Source organism: Eschrichtius robustus, chromosome X, assembly GCF_028021215.1.
Source record: "Eschrichtius robustus isolate mEscRob2 chromosome X, mEscRob2.pri, whole genome shotgun sequence".
NCBI lineage: Eukaryota > Metazoa > Chordata > Mammalia > Artiodactyla > Eschrichtiidae > Eschrichtius > Eschrichtius robustus.
In genome coordinates, this window is record NC_090845.1 from 62,276,340 (window position 1) to 62,301,747 (window position 25,408).

General features: G+C 35.6%; 1 protein-coding gene across 1 annotated transcript in view; it reads right to left on the minus strand.

The window, feature by feature from the left end:
* The window catches only part of TEX11 (testis expressed 11), a 375,812-nt gene that overhangs the window by 235,608 nt on the left and 114,796 nt on the right, over window positions 1-25,408 (minus strand). Inside the window, exon 9 of the mRNA XM_068533357.1 lies at window positions 20,505-20,590. Coding sequence (XP_068389458.1) covers window positions 20,505-20,590 — 86 coding nt within the window. The remainder of the gene's footprint in view (window positions 1-20,504; window positions 20,591-25,408) is intronic.

Genomic DNA, 25,408 nt, shown 5'->3' on the forward strand with positions numbered 1-25,408 from the left:
ATCAATAGCTTTCATATGTACCAGTAATGAACATGTGGAATTTAAAATTAAAAACACAATACTATTTATATTAGCACCTAAAAGATGAAATACTTAGATATAAATCTAACAAAATATGTACAAGATCTATTTCAATATATGAGGAAAACTATAAAACTCTGATAAATGAAATCAAAGAAAAACTAAACAAATTGAGAAAATTCCATGTTCATGGATAGAAAAATTCAAGATACCAATTCTTCCCAACTTGATCTATAGATCGGATGCAATCCCAATCAAAATCCTAGCAAGTTATATTAGAGACTGACAAAATGATCCTAAAAAAGTGTCTATGAAGAGGCAGAAGACCAAATAGCCAACACAATATGGAAGGAAAAGAACAAAATATAGGACTGCTGCTACTTGACTTCAAGCTACAGCTATCAAAGACAGTTCCTTATTACAGTAATCAAGATATTGGCAAAAGAAAAGACAAATAGATCAGTGGAACAGAACAAAGCACCCACCATAAATATAGTCAACTAATCTTTGACAAAGGAGCATAAGCAATACAATGGAGCAAAGTTAGTCTCTTCAACAAATGGTGCAGGAACAACTGGACATCTACATGCAAAAAAAAAAAAAAAAGGAATCTAGATACAGACCTTACATCTTTCACAAAAATTTAAAATTAACTCAAAATGGATCACAGACTGAAATGCAAAGTGAAAAACTATAAAACTTCTAGAAGATAACATAGGAGAAAACCTACATGACCTTGGGTATGGTGATGCCTTTTTAGATATAACACTAAAGGACTTCCCGGGTGGTGCAGTGATTAAGAATCTGCCTGCCAATGCAAGGGACACAGTTTCGATCCCTAGTCTGGGAAGATCCCACATGCCATGGAGCAACTAAGCTCGTGAGCCACAACTACTGAGCCCACGTGCCACAACCATTGAAGCCCATGTGCCTAGAGCCCGTGCTCTGCAACAGAGAAGCCACCACAATGAGAAGCCTGCAAACCACAACAAAGAGTAGCCTCCGCTCGCCGCAACTAGAGACAGCCCACACGCAGCAATGAAGACCCAATGCAGCCAAAAATAAAATTAAAAATTAAAAAAAAGAATATAACACCAAAGACACAGACACAATCCATGAAAGAAATCACTGATAAGCCAGACTTCATTAAAAATTAAAAACATTTGCTTTGTGAAAGACAATATCAAGAGAGTTAGAAGACAAGTCACAGACTCAGAGGAAAGATTTGCAAAAGACACATCTGATAAAAGACTGATGTCCAAAATATACAAAGACTCTTAATAAAAAAACAAATAACCCAATTTAAAAATGGGCCAAAGTTCTTAACAGATATCTCACGAAAAAAGATATACAGATGGTAAATAAGCCTGTGAAAAGATGCTCCACGCATCATATGTCATCAGGAAATGCAAATTAAAACAATCATAAAATACCACTACACACCTATTAGAATGGCCAAAATCCAAAACACTGACAATACCAAATGATGGTGAGAATGTGGGAGAACATAACTCATATACTGCTGGTGGGAATGCAAAATGGTACAGCCACTTTGCAAGACAGTTAGGTGGTTCCTTATAAAACTAAACACACTCTTACCATATAACCCAGCAATCATGTTCCTTGGTATTTACCCAAAGAAATTGAAAACTTATATCAAAAGCTGCCCATGGATGTTTATAGCAGCTTTATTCATAACTGACAAAACTTGGAAACAACAAAGATGGCCTTCAGCAGATGAATGTATAAACTGTGGTACATTCCAGATAATGGAATATTATTCAGCACGAAAAAGAAATGAGCTATCAAGCCAAGAAAAAACATGAAGGAACCCTAAATGTATTATTACTAAGTGAAAGAAGCCAACCTGAAAAGGCTACATACTGTATGACTCCAACCTATATGACATTCCAGAAAAGGCAAAACTTTGGAGACTAAAATGGTCAGTGGTTGACAGGGGTTGGGGGGAGGGAGATATGAACAGGCAGAGCACAGAAGATTTTTAGGGCAGTGAAACTATTCTGTATGATACTAAAATGCAATAATGATGGATACATATCATTATACACTTGTCCAAAACCACAGAATGTACAACAGCAACAGTGAGCCCTAAGGTAAACTATGGACTTAGGTGATTATGATGTGTCAATGTAGGTTTATCCTTAGTTAAAAAAAAAAAAAAGCACCATTCTGGTGAGTGATATTGATTATGGGGGAGGCTATGCATGTGGTAGGGAAGGGAGTATGTGGGAAATCTCTGTACCTTCCTCTCAATTTTGCAGTAAACCTAAAACTGCTCTAAAAAATTCTGTCTTAAAAAAATCCAATCACACTCATAACTGGGGAGGGGGGTGTTGGAGACTGTGCACATGCTCAAGACTGCCCACTCAGGCATGACCAGAGAAAGGACCTACTAGCTACCACCCCCTGGATGAATACAGGGCAAAATGATAAATTGACTGAACTGTGAAGATAGTATTTAAGCCAAACACACATCCAACAGGAAAGAGTGAAAGTTGAACTGGCTTAAAACAACCTTTGACCAACAAGGAGCTTGTGTATCCAGATGCAGGGGTGAACCCCAGAAAACCACGAAAAGATAAAAACAGGAGAAAAAACTCTCAGCAGGGGCATTAGAGGTCAAATACTGTGAGAAAAACAGACTTCACAGAATTAGTCCAGTCAAGTGACCAAACAAATAGATGACCAAACAAGCAATAAAAAGAAAAATAAGTTCCAGAAAGTGGGGGAACTGGTATCCAAACTTGCTACAATATATTATCCAAAATGTCTAGTTTTCAACAAAATATTACATGACATGCAATAAAACAGTAAAACGTGACATACAGAGGAAAAGGAGCAGGCAATAGAAACGGCCTTTGAGAGGTCCCAGACATTACACTTACTAGAAAAATACTTCAAAGAAGCTACTGGAAATATGTTCAAAAAACTTTAGGAAACCATGTTTAAATAATTAAAGGAAGGTAAGATAACAATGATTCATCAAATAGAGAATAAGAATATATTAAATGATAGAAATCATTTTTAAAAAAGTGGAAATTCTCAAGTTGAAAAGTACAGTAACTGAAATGAAAAATTCACTAGAAGAGGCTCAAAGTCGATCTGAGCAGGCAAAAAGAGAATAAATAAACTTGAAGACAGATTGATAGTGATTATACAAATCTAAAGAATAAAAAAAATGAGGAAAAAGAACAGTGCCTCAGAGAAAAGTGGGACATCATTAAGCACACCAACATATGCACAATCAGAGTACCAAAAGGAGAGAAGTGAGAGAAAGGGATAGAAATAATGGTTGAAAATGTCCCAAATTTGATGAAAAACAATAATCTACACATCAAGAAGCTTAAAAGGCTCCATGTAGGATAACACAAAGAAATCCATAACCAGACACATTATGGCCAAATTATTCAAGGTCAAAGAGAAAATACTGAAAGCAATAAGAGAAAAATGTTTCATCATGTAAAAGGGAATGACAGTAAGTAACAGCTGATTCCTCATCAGAAACAATGGGGGCTAGAAGGCAGGGATGACATATTCAAAAGGCTTAAAGAGAAAAAAAAACTATCAACTAAGAATCCTGTATCTAGGAAAAGTATTTTTCAAAATGAAGACTAAATAAATACATTCCCAGGCAAACAAAAACTAAGAGTTTCTTGCTAGCCTTACAAAAAAGACAAAAGGACAGTCTCCAGGCTGAAAGCATGTGGCATCAGATATCAATTCGAATTCACAAGAAAAAAAAAGTGTTAGTAAAGTAATTAAGTAGAGAATTATAAAAAAAAACAGCATGATTACATATTTCTTCTCTTTCCTTTCTTATTTAAAAAGCACCTATATAAAAGTCCATAAAATTTTATTGTTGGGGCATTACATATATAATATATTTGACAATAACAACACAAAGAAGCACAGGTTGGAATGAAATTATAATTAGAGTAAGGAAATGACACCAGATGGTAATTCAAATCTACATGAACAAATGAACAAAACCAAAACTGATAAGAAGGTCAATATATTTTAAAATTCTATAAATATATATTTATGCTCTCCTTTTTTCTCTACTCTTCTTTAAAATACATTAAGATTATATAAAACAATAATTATAAGCATATATTGTTCAGTTTTAAAATATATACAGACATCATATGTATAATAATAATAGCAAAAAAAGAAGAGACGGGAATGGAGTTATATAGAAATAAAGTTGCTATATTTTACTGGAATAAAGTTAGCATACATCCGAAGTAACTTCTAATAAATTAAGATGTATGTTGTAAGCCCCAGAACAACCAGAAAGAAAATAATTAAAAGAATATATAATTTTTAAAATTGCTCAATAAATTTAAATGATATAGTATAAAATACCCACTTACGACCCAGCTATTCCACTTCTAGGTATATACACAAAAGAATTGAAAGTAGGGACTCAAGCAGAGTTATATACCAATGTTCATAGTTGCATTATTCACGATAGCAAAAAAGATGGAAACAACCCAAATGTTCATCATTTGATGAATGGATAAACAAAATGTGGTAAATCCATAAAACAGAATATTACTCATCCATAAAAGGCAATGAAATACTGATACATGCTACAACATGGATGAACCTGAAAACATTATGCTAGGTAAAATAAGTCAATCACAAAAGAAAAAATAATATATGACTCTACTTATATGAGCAACCTAGAATGTGCAAAGTCATAGAGACAAAGTAGAGTAGAGGTTACCAGGGGCTGAGAGGAGTGGGAGGTGGTGAGTTATTGTTTAATGGGAACAGAATTTGATTGGAGTGATGGAAACATTCTGCAACAGAGTGGTAATGGATACACAACACTGTGAATGTACTTAAGTGCCACTGAATTGTACACTTAAAAATGGTTAAAATGGTAAACTTTGTTATGTATATTTTACCACAGTAAAATACGTCATTGGTTAAAAAAAAAAAAGGAATCAAGTATCCATACATTATACAACATGGATGAACCTGGAAAATATCACGTTAAGTGAAATAAGCCAGACACAAAAGGACAAATATTGTGTGATTCCACTTATATGAAGTACACTGAATAGGCAAATTCATAGAGACAGAAAGCAGATTACCTTTCTGGGGATGAGGGGGCGGGAGGAAGAAGGAGCTAATGTTTAAAAGTTACAGAGTTTCCGTTTGGGTTGATGAAAAGATTTTGGAAATAGTGATGATGGGTGCATAACACAGCTAATGTAATTAATGTCACTGAATTATACACTTAGAATGATTAAAATAGCAAATTTTATGATATATACATAACCACAATTAAAAATAAATTCATTACTTTTCAAAAAATATCCACTTTTAAGACAAAAGGAGGTAGTAAAGGAGAAAAAGAGGGGGAAAGTAGTTGTGAAACAAAACATGAAAATAAAAAGCAAAATATCAGGTATACATCCAACAATAATATTGACATGAGGAGGGCAGACAGCAGAAGCAAGAAGAACTACAATCCTGAAGCCTGTGGAATGAAAACCACATTCACGGAAAGAGAGCCAAAATGAAAAGGCAGAGGACTATGTACCAGATGAAAGAACAAGATGAAACCCCAGAAAAACAACTAAATGTAGTAGAGACAGGCAACCTTCCAGAAAAAGAATGAGAATAATGACAGCGAAGATGATCTAGGACCTTGGAAGAGAATGGAGGCAAAGATCAAAAGGATGCAAGAAATGCTTAACAAAGACCTAGAAGAATTAAAGAACAAATACCTAGAAGAAATAAAGAACAAACAGAGATGAACAATAAAATAACTGAAATGAAAAATACACTACAAGGAATCAACAGCAGAATAACTGAGGCAGAAGAACGGATAAGTGACCTGGAAGACAGAATGGTGGAATTCACTGCTGTGGAACAGAATAAAGAAAAAAGAATGAAAAGAAATGAAGACAGCCTAAGAGACCTCTGGGACAACATTAAACGCAACAACATTCCCATTATAGGGGTCCCAGAAGGATAAGAGAGAGAGAAAGGACCAGAGAAAATATTTGAAGAGATTACAGTCTAAAATTCCCTAACATGGGAAAGGAAATAGCCACCCAAGTCCAGGAAGCGCAGAGAGTCCCAGGCAGGATAAAACCAAGGAGAAACACACCGAGACACACAGTAATCAAACTGACAAAAATTAAAGACAAATAAAAATTACTGAAAGCAACAAGGGAAAAATGACAAATAACATACAAGGGAACTCCCATAAAGTTAAAAGCTGATTTCTCAGCAGAAACGCTACAAGCCAGAAGGGAGTGGCATGATATATTTAAACTGATGAAAGGGAAGAACCTACAACCAAGATTACTCTATCCGGCAAGGATCTCATTCAGATTTGATGGAGCAATCAAAAGTTTTACAGACAAGCAAAAGCTAAGAGAATTCAGCACCACCAAACCAGCTCTACAACAAATGCTAAACGAATGTCTCTAACTGGGAAACACAAGAGAAGAAAAGGACCTACAAAAACAAACCCAAAACAATTAAGAAAATGTCAATAGGAATATACATATTGACAACTGCCTTAAATGTGAATGGATTAAATGCTCCAAACAAAAGACACAGGCTTGCTGAATGGATACAAAAACAAGACCCATCTATATGCTGTCTACAAGAGACCCACTTTAGACCTAGGGACACATACAGACTGAAAGTGAGGGGATGGAAAAAGATATTCCATGCAAATGGACATCAAAAGAAAGCTGGAGTAGCTATACTCATATCAGATAAAATAGACTTTAAAATAAAGAATGTTACAAGAGACAAGGAAGGACACTATATAATGATCAAGGGATCGATCCAAGAGGAAGGTATAACAATTGTAAATATTTATGCACCCAACATAGGAGCACCTCAATACATAAGGCAAATACTAACAGCCATAAAAGGGGAAATCGACAGTAACACAATCATAGTAGGGGACTTTAACACCCCACTTTCACCAATGGACAGATCATCCAAAATGAAAATAAATAAGGAAACACAAGCTTTAAATGATACATTAAACGAGATGGACTTAATTGATATTTATAGGACATTCCACCCAAAAACAACAGAATACACATTTTTCTCAAGTGCTCTTGGAACATTCTCCAGATTAGATCATATCTTGGGTCACAAAACAAGCCTTGGTAAATTTCAGAAAACTGAAATCGTACCAAGTATCTTTTCCGACCACAACGCTATGAGACTAGATATCAATCAAAGGAAAAAATCTGTAAAAAATACAAACACATGGAGGCTACACAATACACTACTTAATAACGAAGTGATCACTGAAGAAATTAAAGGGGAAATCAAAAAATACCTAGAAACAAATGACGATGGAGACACGACGACCCAAAACCTATGGGATGCAGCAAAAGCAGTTATAAGAGGGAAGTTTATAGCAATACAAGCCTACATCAAGAAACAGGAAACATCTCGAATAAACAACCTAACCTTGCACCTAAAGCAATTAGAGAAAGAAGAACAAAAATACCCCAAAGATAGCAGAAGGAAAAAAATCTTAAAGATCAGATCAGAAATAAATGAAAAAGAAATGAAGGAAACGATAGCAAAGATCAATAAAACTAAAAGCTGGTTCTTTGAGAAGATAAAAAAAATTGATAAACCATTAGGCAGACTCATCAAGAGAAAAAGGGAGAAGACTCAAATCAATAGAATTAGAAATGAAAAAGGAGAAGTAATAACTGACACTGCAGAAATACAAACGATCATGAGAGATTACTACAAGCAACTCTACGCCAATAAAATGGACAACCTGGAAGAAATGGACAAATTCTTAGAAATGCACCACCTTCCGAGACTGAACCAGGAAGAAATAGAAAATATGAACAGACCAATCACAAGCACTGAAATTGAAACTGTGATTAAAAATCTTCCAACAAACAAAAGCCCAGGACCAGATGGCTTCACAGGCGAATTCTATCAAACATTTAGAGAAGAGCTAACACCTATCCTTCTCAAACTCTTCCAAAATATTGCAGAGGGAGGAACACTCCCCAACTCATTCTACGAGGCCAGCATCACCCTGATACCAAAACCAGACAAAGATGTCACAAAGAAAGAAAACTACAGGCCAATATCACTGATGAACAGAGATGCAAAAATCCTCAACAAAATACTAGCAAACAGAATCCAACAGCACATTCAAAGGATCATACACCATGATCAAGTGGAGTTTATCCCAGGAATGCAAGGATTCTTCAATATAGGCAAATCAATCAACGTGATACACCATATTAACAAATTGAAGGAGAAAAACCATATGATCATCTCAATAGATGCAGAGAAAGCTTTCGACAAAATTCAACACCCATTTTTGATAAAAGCCCTGCAGAAAGTAGGCAAAGAGGGAACTTTCCTCAACATAATAAAGGCCATATATGACAAACCCACAGAAAACATTGTCCTCAGTGGTGAAAAACTGAAAACATTTCCACTAAGATCAGGAAAAAGACAAGGTTGCCCACTCTCACCACTATTATTCAACATAGATTTGGAAGTGTTAGCCACAGCAATCAGAGGAGAAAAAGAAATAAAAGGAAAACAAATCAGAAAAGAAGAAGTAAAGCTGTCACTGTTTGCAGATGACATGATACTATACATAGAGAATCCTAAAGATGCTACCAGAAAACTACTAGAGCTAATCAATGAATTTGGTAAAGTAGCAGGATACAAAATTAATGCACAGAAATCTCTTGCATTCCTATACACTAATGATGAAAAATATGAAAGTGAAATTAAGAAAACACTCCTGTTTACCATTGCAAGAAAAAGAATAAAATACCTAGGAATAAACCTACCTAAGGAGACAAAAGACCTGTATGCAGAAAAGTATAAGACACTGATGAAAGAAATTAAAGATGATACAAATAGATGGAGATATACACCATGTTCTTGCATTGGAAGAATCAACATTGTGAAAATGAGTATACTACACAAAGCAATCTACAGATTCAATGCAATCCCTATCAAACTACCACTGGCATTTTTCACAGAACTAGAACAAAAAATTTCACAATTTGTATGGAAACACAAAAGACCCCGAATAGCCAAAGCAATCCTGAGAACGAAAAATGGAGCTGGAGGAATCAGGCTCCCTGACTTCAGACTATATTACAAAGCTACAGTAATCAAGACAGTTTGGTACTGGCACAAAAACAGAAACATAGGTCAATGGAACAGGATAGAAAGCCCAGAGATAAACCCACGCACATATGGTCACCTTATCATTGATAAGGAGGCAAGCATATACAGTGGAGAAAAGAGAGCCTCTTCAATAAGTGGTGCTGGGAAAACTGGACAGGTACATGTAAAAGTATGAAATTAGAACACTCTCTAACACCATACACAAAAATAAACTCAAAATGGATTAAAGACCTAAATGTAAGGCCAAACACTATCAAACTCTTAGAGGAAAACATAGGCAGAACACTCTATGACATAAATCACAGCAAGATCCTTTTTGACCCAGCTCCTAGAGAAATGGAAATAAAAACAAAAATAAACAAATGGGACCGAATGAAACTTAAAAGCTTTTGCACAGCAAAGGAAACCATAAACAAGATGAAAAGACAACCCTCAGAATGGGAGAAAATATTTGCAAATGAAGCAACTGACAAAGGATTAATCTCCAAAATTTACAAGCAGCTTATGCAGCTCAATATTAAAAAAACAACCCAATCCAAAAATGGGCAGAAGACCTAAGTAGACATTTCTCCAAAGAAGATATATAGATTGCCAACAAACACATGAAAGAATGCTCAACATTACTAATCATTAGAGAAATGTAAAGCAAAACTGCAATGAGGTATCAATTCACACCAGTCAGAATGGCCATCATCAAAAAATCTACAAACAATAAATGCTGGAGATGGTGTGGAGAAAAGGGAACCCTCTTGCACTGTTGGTGGGAATGTAGATTAATAAAGCCACTATGGAGAACCGTATGGACGTTCCTTAAAAAACTAAAAATAGAACTACCATATGACCCAGCAATCCCATTACTGGGCATGTACCCTGAGAAAACCATAATTCAAAAAGAGTCATGTACCAAAATGTTCACTGCAGCTCTATTTACAATAGCCAGGACATGGAAGCAACCTAAGTGTCCATCATCAGATGAATGGATAAAGAAGATGTGGCACATATATACAATGGAATATTACTCAGCCATAAAAAGAAACGAAATGGAGTTATTTGTAGTGAGGTGGATGGAGTTAGAGTCTGTCATACAGAGTGAAGTAAGTCAGAAAGTGAAAAGCAAATACAGTATGCTAACACATATATATGGAATCTAAGGGGAAAAAAAAAAGGTCATGAAGAACCTAGTAGCAAGACGGGAATAAAGACACAGACCTACTAGAGAATGGACTTGAGGATATGGGGAGGGGGAGGGGTAAGATGTGACACGGTGAGAGAGTGGCATGGACATATATACACTACCAAATGTAAAATAGATAGCTAGTGGGAAGCAGCCGCATAGCACAGGGAGATCAGCTCGGTGTTTTGTGACCACCTAGAGGGGTGGGATAGGGAGGGTGGGAGGGAGGGACGCAAGAGGGAAGAGATATGGGAACATATGTGTATGTATAACTGATTCACTTTGTTATAAAGCAGAAACTAACACACCATTGTAAAGCAATTATACTCCAATACAGACGTTTAAAAAAAAATGGGCTGAATACCTAAACAGACATTTCTCCAAAGAAGACATACAGATGGCCAAGAGGCACGTGAAAAGATACTCAACATCACTAATTATTAGAGAAATGCAAATGAAAACTACAATGAGGTATCACCTCACACCAGTTAGAATGGACACCATCAGAAAATCTATAAACAACAAATGCTTCAGAGGGTGTGGAGAAAAGGGAACCCTCTTGCACTGTTGGTGGGAATGTAAATTGATACAGCCACTGTGGAGAACAGTATGGAGGTTCCTTTAAAAACTAAAAATATATTTACCATACGCCCCAGCACTCCCACTACTGGGCATATACCCAGAGAAAAAACGGAGCTGGAGGAATCAGGCTCCCTGACTTCAGACTATACTACAAAGCTACAGTCATCAAGACAATATGGTACTGGCACAAAAACAGAAACATAGATCAATGGAACAAGATAGAAAGCCCAAAGATAAACCCAGGCACCTATGGTCAACTAATCTATGGCAAATGAGGCAAGGATATACAATGGAGAAAAGACAGTCTCTTCAATAAGTGGTGCTGGGAAAACTGGACAGCTACATGTAAAAGAATGAAATTAGAACACTCCCTAACAGCATACACAAAAATAAACTCAAAATGGATTAGAGACCTAAATGTAAGACCGGACACTATCAAACTCTTAGAGGAAAACATAGGCAGAACACTCTGACATAAATCACAGCAAAATCTTTTTTGATCCACTTCCTAGAGTAATGGAAATAAAAACAAAGATAAACAAATGGGACCTAATAAAACTTAAAAGCTTTTGCAAAGCAAAGGAAACTACAAAAAAGATGAGAAGACAACCCTCAGAATGGAAGAAAATTTTGCAAATGAATCAACGGACAAAGGATTAATCTCCAAAATATATAAACAGCTCATGCAGCTCAATATTAAAAAAACAAACAACCCAATCAAAACATGGGCAGAAGACCTAAATAGACATTTCTCCAAAGAAGACATACAGATGGCCAAGAAGCACATGAAAAGCTGCTCAACATCACTAATTATTAGAGAAACGCAAATGAAGACTACAATGAGGTATCACCTCACACCAGTTAGAATCATCAGAATATCTACAAACAACAAATGCTGGAGAGGGTGTGGAGAAAAGGGAACCCTCTTGCACTGTTGGTGGGAGTGTAAATTGATACAGCCACTGTGGAGAACAGTATGGAGGTTCCTTAAAAAACTAAAAATAGAGCTACCATATGACCCAGCAATCCCACTACTGGGCATATACCCAGAGAAAACTAATTTAAAAAGACACATGCACCCCAATATTCATTGCAGCACTATTTACCATAGCTAGGTCATGGAAGCAACCTAAATGCCCATTGACAGATGAATGGATAAAGAAATGTGGTACATATATACAATGGAATATTACTCAGCCATAAAAAGGAATGAAACTGGGTCATTTGTAGAGACGTGGATGGATCTAGAGACTGTCATACAGAGTGAAGTAAGTCAGAAAGAGAAAAACAAATATCGTATATTAACACATATATGTGGAATCTAGAAAAATGGTACAGATGACCTGGTTTGCAAGGCAGAAATAGAGACACAGATGTAGAGAACAAACGTATGTACACCAAGGGCGTAAAGCGGGAGGGGGTGGTGGTGGTTGGATCAATTGGGAGATTCGGATTGACATATATCCACTAATATGTATAAAATAGATAACTAGTAAGAACCTGCTGTATAAAAATAAATAAATTTTAAAAATATTAACATGAAATACGAATGGATTAAACAATACAATCAAATGGCAGGGATTTTCAGACTAAATTAAAAAACGAGATCCAACTATATGCTGTTGATGAGAGACACACTTTAGATTCAAAGATACAAAGGGGATGAAAGTAAAGGAATGGAAAAAGATATACCATGTAAATAACAACCATAAGAGCACTAGAGTAGCTATACTAATATCAGACAAAACAGACTTCAAAACAAAAGAAAATGTTATTAGAGATAAAGAAGGATATTTTGTAATGATAAAAAGGTTAATCCATCAGGAAGATATAACAATTATAAACATATATGGACCTAACAACAGAGCCCCAAAATACATGAAGCAAAAGTCAACAATATTGAATGGACAGGTAACATAATTAAACAATGATAGTTGGGGATGTCAGTGTCCCACCTTCAGTAATGCATATTACAAGTAGGCAGAGCATCAAAAAGGATACAGAAGATTTGAACAACAGTATAAACCTACTAACCTAACAGACAACTACACCACACTGCACCAGATAAGAGCAGACTACACATTCTTCTAGAATGGAACATATTCTAAGCCTTAAAAAGCCTCAGTTGACTTAACAGGATTGAAATCATACAAAATATGTTCTCTCCCTATATGGAAATAAATTAGAAGTCAAGAACAAAACTAAGTTATTTGGAAATTAAACAACACACTCCTAAATAACCAACAGGTCAAAGAATAAATCACAAGGGAAATTAGAAAATACCTTGAGCTGAATGAAAAGGAAAACAAAACATACCAAAACTTATTGGATGGAACTAAAGCAATGGTTAGGGGAAATATCCTAGCCATAAACAGCAATGTTAAAAAAGATCTCAACCTTCCATCTTAGGGGAAAAAAAAAAAAGCCAGCACACTAAACCTAAAGCAAGCACAGAGGGAAAAAGTCATAAAGATTACAGTGGAAATAAATGGAATAGAATACTTAAAAAACAATAGAGAAAATCACGAAAACCAAAAGTTGGTGCTTTGAAAAGATCCAACAAATTGACAAAACTTTAGCTAGCTAAACTAACCAAGAAGAGAAAAGACTCAAATTACTAAAATCAGGAATCAAATAGGGGTGACATCACTACTGACCTTTGGAGAAAGACTATTCATATCTAGTGCCTCAGCTATGTCCCCTTGTATAAATCTCTTAATCTCTCCAAATTTCCATTTCCTTATCTGTACAAGATGAAGTTGATCGATATCATTTTTTAAACTCTAAGCAGATGAATCATATTTTTCAAACAAAATCTTAAAAGGACATACTACATAGGAAACTGATTAAAGCCTAATTTCTCTGAAGCAAGATGGGGATCTTGGAGAAGTGTGAATAAGTCTCCTCCTCTTAAAGGAGATTCTGAAGCTCTTCTGGCAGAACCTAAGGGTACCACAGAACACAGTTTCTTAATTTCTGAACTAGATGATCTGTAAGGGTTCTTACAGCTATAAAGTGTTATCTATAGTAAATTATCTTCTTATTAAAATTGCTACTATACAATTTGTTATATTTCCACAAGATGGTGCTAATACATTCCACTTTCCATTAAAACATGTCTTCTATATGATCATTTTTACAGTTAATAATTTTATCATAGTCTATGATCATATAATACCCTTAACTTTTCAAAGTACTATTGTATTACTTATACTATCTTCATTACAAGCCACCTACACAAATAATGTTGCACTAATTTTTCAGATGACTATATCACAGCACATAGTAGTTAGGTGAGCAACCCAAGGTCACACAGTTGATTAGTAACAGATTTTCTAATGCTAGCTCTGTGCTCTTTCCCTAGATCACACTGCCTGATTACAGATAATATTGTCAAAATCTCAAGGTCTCAGGCTGAGAACAGAAGCAAAAATAAAGCAATGAATATTAAGTAGCATTAAAACTGATACAAACTTCCCTTGGGCTCATATATTGAACCGTTAATATTTGTGCATATAAATACATTTATGTATATTTCCTTTGTTGTTTCCCTTCTTATTAGAAGACCTCTGGTGCCACATATTCCTATTCAACCATAGTAAAGGCTAAATAGTGATAAATAAAAATATCTCATTAACACTGTCCTTATTGTAAACATAATAACTATTTTTTAAAACCGTCATAGAAATTACATAATCTGGGTTTACTAACTCTAAGCACTATAAATTTAGAAACTAACACTATAATTTTTGTTAAATTCTCCTCTTTCGATTCCATGAGAGATACAAAAAGTTTTATAGAACAGGAAAGAGACACACTTCTCTTCCCACTTGAGGATACTACATCTAACATAAAAACTATCCCCAACTACTAGGAAACAACTCACATTAGCTGCCAACTAAGACAGGCTTTAGATTCGTTTTAGAGAAATTTAAAATGGTGTTAGAAAAGGAGCTAAAAAATTACTCCTCCTCTAACATACTACTTACCCAATTATTTATTCACATCCAAAAATCTAGCAACATTAAGTTTAGGTTTCGTGTGTGTGTGTGTGTGTGTGTGTGTGTGTGTGTGTGTGTGTGTGTGTGTGTGTGTGTGTGTGTGTGTGTGTGTGTTTTTAAGAAAATACGAAATGAGACCTTATGGTCTCAGAAGGATGCTAAAGAAACCATGCTTTCTTTGGATGCTGAGAGGAGAAAAGCAACCCAGGCCTCTCACACAAGGAGCTGAGAAATATTCTCATTTTTGGTAACCTACAAAGGCCTCTCCTCTACAGAAATTTATAAGCACTTAGTCTCTGACGTGTAGCTTAAGGCAGTAGGGTCATTTAAATTTCAGTTATTAAGATCAATATTAGATTATTTTTTACAAAACATTTTCAGGGTTTTATCCAATTCTTCAGGATTCTATCCAATTCAAATGTTTTCTGTCATTTTCCCAATTTATCTCATTGTCTCTACTACAACAAGAGGTCACCAATTAGGAATTTTCCTGTGTATAGTCTTGGGCTCAGTTTCATTTCACTAACCTTCTTTATTTACTGTCCATTCTGAAAAAACTCAACTCCTTAAATCTTCCAAATACATGTCAAGGATTCTCATGTTTTCCTTGTCGTTTAATATATTAAGAGTTTTTAAAAACTATTTTTGAAAAAAAATAAAAAGAACAAAGTAAAATGTTAATACTGAGCATTTATGAGTGTGGGATTAAAGGGGACTTTTACATTCCATATTACTTTTTTGGTGACATTTAAATTTTTATAATTAGCACATATAACTGCTTTAATCAGCAAAGAAGTTTTTTTTTAATTAATTCTATTTATTTATTTATTTATTTTTAATTTGGCCACTCAGCATGGCATGTGGGATCTCAGTTCCTGACCAGGGATCGACCCCACGTCCACTGCACTGGAAGTGCAGAGTCTTAACCACTGGACCACCAGGGAAGTCCCCAATCAGCAAAGAAGTTTTAAACATTATTTTTACTATATCCATGGGTATTACCCTTTCATTTTGATTCTTCTCTCCCAAATTTAATTTGCCGTAATTAGAAAATAGGTCTTAGAGCAAAAGGGGAAAAGTAAGCCTCCCCAAGTGTTTAGCAGCCAGTAGCTCCAAGGGACACAGTTGAGTGAATTAGAAAGAACTACTAGAAATCAAGGAAAAATCATCCTTGATAAAGAATATGATTAAGGTGGGACTTCCTGGTGGTGCAGCGGTTAAGAATCCGCCTGCCAATGCAGGGGACACGGGTTTGAGCCCTGGTCTGGGAAGATCCTACATGCCGCAGAGCAACTAAGCCCATGTGACACAACTACTGAGCCTGCGTGCCACAACTACTGAAGCTCACGTGCCTAGAGCCCGTGCTCCACAACAAGAGAAGCCAGTGCAATGAGAAGCCTACGCACCGCAAGGAAGAGTAGTCCCCGCTCACCGCAACTAGAGAAAGCCCACGTGCAGCAATGAAGACCCAACGCAGCCAAAAATAAATAAATAAAATAAATAATTTTTTTAAAATAAATTAAAAATAAATAAATAAATTCTATCATGTTAAAAAAAAAAAAGAATATGACTAAGATATGGGGATTAGTACATTTTTCTCCCGGGGGAAAAAAAATCTGCAAAGTCTTTGCAGTAAATCAGTGTAATTCCAAAGCCTTTTGAGTTGGACTCATTTCTGTTGTTTGGTTTACAGTACTTCTTGTAGAATACTAATTAGTTAGAGTGAAATTTCTGTAAACCTTTTCTAAAAAGCCAAGTTCAGCAAAATATATGTCCAAATTGTTAGACAGGACTTTAAAAGACTAAACACTAAATTCAAATTCTACCAGGACAACTGAGAGGCCACTAACAAACCCCCTAGAGTGCAGAAGAAAGTTCTATATCAACAGTCTCTTCCCACCTACTTATTCTTGCCTCTGCCAGGAGCAGACAGAGGAGCTCAGTATAGCAAGAATTACAAAAAGGGAGAAAAAGAAAAACTGTACTTTATTAAACAAGAAAACCTCTTAAACATATTTCCAAAGCTCATTTCAAAGATCTGAAATTTTATATTCTATGGAGTCCTAACTGAATTTGTCATTTGAATACACTGAGGCAGGTACCTTGATGCCAACAGTAAAGTAAGCTTAAGGATTCCCAATTTCATTCAGAATTATAGTGGCCTTTCTTAATCTGTGGCATCTCTAATAAGGGGGCATAATCAAAAAAGTGTGTCAGAGGGACTTCCCTGGTGGCGCACTGGTTAAGAGTCCACCTGCCAATGCAGGGGACACGGGTTCGATCCCCGGTCCAGGAAGATCCCACATGCCGTGGAGTAACTAAGCCTGTGAGCCACAACTACTGAGCCTGTGCTCTAGAGCCCACAAGCCACAACTACTGAGCCTGCACGCCACAACTACTGAAGCCTGTGTGCCTAGAGCCCGTGCTCCACAACAAGAGAAGCCACCACAATGAGAAGCCTGCACACCGCAACAAAGAGTAGCCCCCACTGGCCGCAACTAGAGAAAGCCTGCATGCAGCAGAGTGAAGACCCAAAGCAGCCAAAAATAAATAAATTTTTTTAAAAAAAACCCCCAGAAAAATGTGGCAGAAATCAAGGAAAGCAGCAGCTGTTTATGAAGTTTTCTTAGCAAAAGAAAAGGCAAGAGGGAGACAAAAACTGACCAAGGTCCTAAACTGAGATCTGTTAACAAGAACTGAGGGAAAGAAAAGAGCTTTTAAGCAATACCCACTACCACCCTTTATGTTCTAGGCTTCTACTTCAACAGAATTCTAATATACTACAGCAATTTTGGTATCTTATCATCTGTGAAAAAATGAGGGGTTTTCCTTTTAGACTGAATGGGTATTTCCAAATTGTATATAACCTCTAGCTTAAGATATCCACTGTTCTCAAAAGAGTTAAGCCTGTAGAAAGTACACTCACCTTCCATGCCCTCCTTCTAGTACAAAATCTACAGAGAAAGGTGCTTAATTAGCAGCTATTCATTCCTGCTTGTATCACCAACTGCTCCCAACGGTTTTCTCAACACACAGATAATTAAAGCACAAAGAAGAATTGCCACAAAGAATGGCAGTATATGATAAAAAGATGTGGGTGTCTGTCTTTATAATATTTTTACCTGGGAAGTCAACAAGTAATCTGCGTTTGATTTCACTGTGATAAATTTTAGAATATACTAGTGAAGCAGCCACATTAGTGCCCATTTGCAGTAAATAGCAAACACATCACCTAGCAATAGCAGCAGCTACTGCCATATATTGAGCAGTTTCTATTTCCCAAGCATGTTACTAAACACTACAATATATGCATCATCGTATTTAATCTCTAGAATAATTCTAAAAAGTAGGTATCACAATGTTGATAATTATTTTTGCCTCTTTTTAAATACATTAAAATATAATCCTTTTCAAGGCATTTGACAATACTTCACTAAGTTATTTTTATATCCCCAAAAGATGTGGAAAAATAATCTGGCAGAAAGATTAAAATAATATATAATAACTAGGGCTAGAATTCAAGTCCTTCCTCTTTTCCCCAATCTCATTCTAGTGACAAGAATACAAAAAGAGTCAAAAACATAGTGGTGCTCTATAAATGTGTTATTATCTAAATATGACTGTGGGTCAAATAATGTTCCTAATAATACAGACACTAAACAGAGAGTAAAAATCTGATATAGTTAGCTTATGATATAAATATCAGCCATGCTCTATCACTGTCATATTTTCCTTCTGTAAGGTTTTCTAAAAAAGATGATGACAGATAAGAGGTCAACAATCCATGGCATATACGATAATAACCTACATTTATGCCACTTCAAGCCTCAGCCTACTCTTATAAGCAGTTGCTAGAGAGCATTCATGTTTATGTTCATTCTGGCATAAACTACAGGCTCACCTCCATAGTCTTAAGCTTCCAGAAGCCATCCATGGCACCACAGCATCCTTTTTTTCTTTTTTTGTCCTTCCCATTCCTGTCTCCTTGGCATACTAATCTTTTGATAGGTTGATGCCATAACCTTTGTGAGTGCTCCTCCCCCAAATACTGCCAAATCCTGGAATAGAACTCACTCATTCACTTTATAAAAAGGTTGTTCATTTAAAGGAAACTTGTAAACCTATGCTAAACTAGGTAGCTCCTTTGGTATATTTTTAATAATTCAATTGATAAATGTGTTTTATAATAAACATTTCAGGTATATTCCACTTGTATGAAGCATTCTAAATTGAGACAAGTATACCTCTTATAACTGCATAAGCCTGCTCTGTCAGGCATAGTTCTTTACAGAGTTTGATCAATCTTTGGGCTCTAAAAAGTCTTTTACATAAACAACTTATTTGCATAAGTATTTTATTAGAGATATATACGCCTATGAGTACGATAATCTTAATGACCATATTTCTATTTATTTCATTAATGGTAAATATAATTTTCACAATAGTTAGACTAATCAAGAGAATATCTCCAAATAACTAGAACTAACCCCATACTCAGAGAAGGGAAACATTTAGGAATTGATTTGCTATATTTTACTCCATAATCCCCTGATATTCAAAGCACTTGGGACTTCCCTGGTGGCGCAGTGGTTAAGAATCCACCTGCCAATGCAGGGGACACAGGTTCGAGCCCTGGTCCGGGAAGATCCAACATGCCGCAGAGCAACTAAGCCCATGCACCACAACTACTGAGCCTGTGCTCTAGAGCCCGTGAGCCACAACTACTGAAGCCCGCACGCCTAGAGCCCGTGCTCTGCAACAAGAGAAGCCACCGCAATGAGAAGCCCGCGCACTGCAAAGAAGAGTAGCCCCCACTCGCCGCAACTAGAGAAAGTCCATGCGCAGCAACGAAGACCCAACACAGCCAAAAATTAATTAATTAATTAATTTAAAAGGAAAAGAAAATTCAAAGCACTTTATGTGACATCTCCAGAAAAATAGGTTTTTCACAGAAATTCACTAGCAATTACTGAGTATCTACTATTATGTCAGAACCTGTACTGGGCATAGGTATTCAGTGAAACACAGGATTCTTGCATATAGTTGCTATATTTTTGCACTATTCCATGATATTTCCAGATTCAACACAACAGTACAAATCTTAGTGTAGTTCTAAGCATACAGTAAGTGCTTAATATATACTTACTTGACTGATATTAAAATACCAAGATTCTCTTAAGACTAATAATTTTAGGTGATCCTACTATTTACCCACCTGCCCTTATACTCTGGGGTTAGCAGACAGCAATACATACCAAAGCAAAAAATAAGGATTTCCATATTCTTGATGAAGATACAAAGGAGGAATGGAGGGAGAACATGCTTTTATGTTATTAAGAATAGAATACATTTTTCTATCAACTGGCAACATATAAGAATAATAAACAATACATGTTAAAGGAGTAAATAAATTTAGCATGTTGACTTTTGAAATCAGAAAATGTTTAAACTGCCAAAGTACCCTATAGTAAGTATTGACTGAACTCTATGATAATAATCGTTAATTTATATTTATTATTTTTTTCTATTACCTGAGCCAGAAAGAACTTTCTTCATATTTATTCAGCTTGTAGGTTTGTACTCCAAAGCTATGACAGAGAATATGAAGATATCTGGTCTACAATATTAAAAGAAAAAAAACAAGATATGTCAGATTCATGATTCTCTTAACATTAAAAAAATCTATAGCATTTCAGAGTCTTTAAGACATACTTAGTGTTCTGTGCATCAAAATAACCCACTCATCCTTATCAAAACCTCTCAATTTATATAAAGAGGAGCTAAAAAATATTCAGGGTGTGGCATTAGTTACCTATGGAAAGGTAATACAATACATTACTAATAGAACTTGAAAGATCCTTTGTAACAGGAAATGGGAAAACTAATCATTGCCCAGCAAAAGAGCAGGCTAAAATGCCTCTGTAGGTTGCCAGATTCAGTAAAAGACATTAGAAAAGAGTATATTCAAAGAAAACAAAATCACCACTGAGGGGGGCAAAAACTGAATGAATACCTTTCAAAATTAAGACAAATTTAAAAAACGTGAAATGTGTCCAAAGCATAAGTCATAAGACTTATTTAGAAATAGTTAATTTAATGGATCTCTTGATAACAACAAAAATTTTCTTTACATAAATTACCACTGAGATAGAAGTAGGAACAAGTATGTGAATGATGCCATAGGAAAATACTCTTACAGCTTAATCAGCATCTCAGTCGCTGTGTTAATGTCATATCGTACAGAATTTTCATTCATCAAAATACTGGGAAATGGCATAAAAGAAAAAAAACTTAATTCTAATAATTTACCCAAATATCCCCTCACTATTTATAGAAACCATCTAGCCAGAATCTGATTATATCCATATAAAGGAGTCCTTTATAAGTTTAACCTGAGTAAGACTACAGAAGCAGATCCTCAATTAAGAATCCAAGATCTGAGGGAAGTTATTCATAAGTAATGTGTAAAGAGCTGTCTTGCTTCAAAAAAGTTTCCCTTTGAATTACAGTACAGTACATTCAGAAAGTAGAAGTTCAATATGCATGCCTGAGCACATCAGACCTACTGTATATTTGAATCTAAAATAAAGAACAGTCTTGGTAATGTGGGTCTGGCAAGAATCCAGAAGTATTTAAATGCATTCTCGACATTTCAGCAGAAAAAGCTTAACTCATTACATGCCCCAGATCCCATAGGTTCACACAGGGCTACACCAGTTATGTAGCTATACTGGAATAATGCAGCTTATACCCACTTGCTGCAGAGAGGCTTGCAACTAACTGACACAGAGAAAAATGGAAAGTAAAACTTTTGAAGAACATTTAAATGTACTGAGTCTTTATTCAATCTCCTCAGTGTTTTTTTTTTATCTTCCCTCGCAATCCCTTCAAGTGTACTTACATTAAATACTACTTCCTAGGGGAGAAAAGAATATAAAACAATAAACTTATGAGACCAAAGCTACAAAATACTAAGATATCTTTCAAGAGACCTGCAGCATATTTTCAATGTAATGACCAAAAAAAAATCTTTCAACTACCAGTACTGCTCCATTCACTCATTCATTTATACATTCAATGATAAATATTTACTAAGCAAGTCTTATCTATTAGGCACTATTTTAGGCCTTAGAGACACATCAGTGAACAAAGCAGACAAAAATCTCTGTCCTCATGAAACATTTCTAATGGGGTATCTAGTACTAAGATTTATACAAATATCTCTTTAGAAAATACGTTCCTGGCCTTCCATGGAGTGGTAACATCTCATTTTGCAAGTAATACACAGTGACAAAAAAACACAAAGAAGGTAGATCTGTAAGTCTGTTGTATACTGGTCATATAGAAACGGATTTATGGGACCAGAACTCATGGAATCTCTAGAAACTCCAGCCACTGCTTCATCTACTGGCCCAGAAATAGAAGATCCAACCGAATACCTAATTTACAATGCCACGATGAGACTATATAGATGATTTTTTAAACTCAGTTAGATACTGCAGCTAAAAATGAGTTTGATCACTAACTTTTGAGTTCAGTATGAGGCTTTTTAAAAAAATATTTATTTATTTATTTGGCTGTGCTGGGTCTTAGCTGCAGCACGCGGGATCTTCATTGAGGTGTGCAGGACCTTTAGTTACGGCATGTGGGATCTTTTAGTTGCGGCATGTGGGCTCTTAGTCGTGGCATGAGGGATCTATTGATAGTTCCCTGACCAGGGATCGAACCCATGCCTGCTGCACTGGGAGCACGGAATCTTAACCACTGGACCACCAGGGAAGTCCCCTTTTTATTTTTAATTAACTAGATAATTTCATTTTCTGTGAATTACTTTATAAATTAGGTTCTTAAAATTCAGAAAAGGCAAACCTATTATTTTTTTTTAACGTAGGTGTTTTGTTTTTTGGTTTTTTTTAATTTATTTATTTATTTTTATGACTGTGTTGGGTCTTCGTTTCTGTGCGAGGGCTTTCTCTAGTTGTGGCAAGCGGGGGCCACTCTTCATCGCGGTGCGTGGGCCTCTCACTATCGCGGCCTCTCTTGTTGCGGAGCACAGGCTCCAGACGCACAGGCTCAGTAATTGTGGTTCACGGGCCCAGTCGCTCCGCGGCATGTGGGATCTTCCCAGACCAGGGCTCGAACCCGTGTCCCCTGCATTGGCAGGCAGATTCTCAACCACTGCGCCACCAGGGAAGCCCAAACCTATTATTTTTTTATTTCCAAGTTCCAAGCTATTTTTCTTTGAGATTTTGTTGTCTTTTAAAGATTTATAGATCATGTATTTTTACATTTTGTTCAATTATAATTGTGTAACAATAATTGAATGATAATTGCCTGCCTTTCTTCCTTAATGGCTTTAAGACATTTACCTTCCAATCCTTCCCTTACTCAGCTTTCTCTAATCCTCAGATGTCTCAGTAATAATAAACAATAGGTCATTAGTTATTTCTCCTGGTGCTCTAAGATACAATTTTCCAAACACTTTATTTCTCTGCCTCTAAACAATACAGCATTACCTTCTGCCATCATGTCAACACCTTAAGTAATTCCTAATCTAGTTCTGGGATACAGGAAGGATGTCTCAGAAAAAAGAGAGTTGGCTTATTTAATTCATTAATTCTTTTTAAGTGAATAACACTACAGTTAGCTCCTCTCCAACCTTTATCCGATCATTTCCTCTCATTATAAGATTTCTTGCCCTGGATTTTCAGGTCTTGTCTAAACCTTAAGCCCATCAAAAGCACACTAAATTATTTCATTGACCTTCAGAATGAAAATCATGAGTTTTCTAACAGTATAGTTTTATCAATCACCTTCTAAACAAAATACAAACTCTTAACTCTGAACTTCAAGGTCCTTTACTGGTAGCCCCATCCTGACGAAGATATAGTTAATAATTACTTTTCTGTTACATATCCTTGATCCTCTAATTCAGTCCTTTCCCCTCTCTTTACATTTGCTTTTCCCTTTATCAGCTCTAACTCTGTGCAAGATACCAAAAGTTTTCTTTCCTTAAACACCAGCTATGAGTCTCCTTTCATATCTTTCAATATGCAATTCAATGTCCATTTACTCTACAAAGCATATTAAAGAAAGGTGTCCGTCCTCTAGTAATTTATAATGTGAAATAGATAGCAACAGAGCTAGAGACAAAAGAAAGAGACGGTAAAAACATGCAAATGCAAACAATCCAAGAAACTTTACAGATGAAATTATTAGAATTAATAAAAGAGTTCAGAGAAGTTGCTGGATATTAAATAAACATTTAAAAGCAACTGCATTCTTATACACCAATGACAAACAAATAAAAATGTAAACTCTAAGATATCACTTATGACAGCAAGTTGACTGAAATATCTTTATACAGAAAATTACAAAACTATGTTGAAATACATTAAAGAAGACTATATAAATTAGGACATATCACATTCATTGATAAGAAGATTCAACATTATAAAGACAGTGATGCTCTCCAAATTAATTATAAATCAAATGCCATTTCAATCAAAATTTCAATAGTTTTTCACCAAACCTGACAAACTGACTCTATAAGGAATATGGAAGAGTAAAAGGCCCAGAACAGCTAAAACAACATTGAAGAAGAATAAAGTAAAAGGACTTATGCTATCAAGACTACACTGAGTTAAATAATGCCCTCCTCCCAAAATTCATGTCCATCTGGAACCAGTGAACGTTACCTTATTTGGAAATAGGGTCTTTGCAGTGTAATCAAGGTGAGGTAATACTGGATTAGGGTGCATCCTAAATCCATCATGACTGTCCTTATAAAAACAGAACTCAAAAATAATATAGATAAAATGTAATTCTAAAAATGTTCATCTAACCCACAGGAAGGTGGGAAAAAGTAAACAGGAAACAAAAAGCAGAGAAAACAAACAAAAAAGCCAGCATCACATTCCTGTTAAAGATGTCAGATTGAGCACGCACAACTACCTCTGCTCTCTCCTAACACCCCAGTAAAATGATAGTAAAAGAAGAAAAGTTTTTAATTGTGGTAAAAAGCATGTAACGAAATGTACCATCTTAACCATTTTAAAGTGTACAATTTAGTAGTGTTAACTACATTCATATTGTTGTGCAACAGATCTCCAGAACTTTTTCATCTTGCAAAACTGAAACTCTTTACCCACTGAACAATAACCCTTCATTTGCCCCTCCCTAAACCCCTGGCAATCACCATTCTACTTTCTGTTTCTGTGAGTTTGACTACTTTAAATACCTCGTATAAGGGAAATCATAAAGTATTTGGCTTTTTGTGACTGACTTATTTCATTTAGTATAGCATTCTCAAGGCTCACCCATGTTGTAGCAGTTGACAGGATTTCTTTCAAGACTGAATAATATTTCACTGTATGTGTATACTACCTTTCTTCTTTAATCCATTCATTTGTCAATGGACATTTGTGTTGCTTCC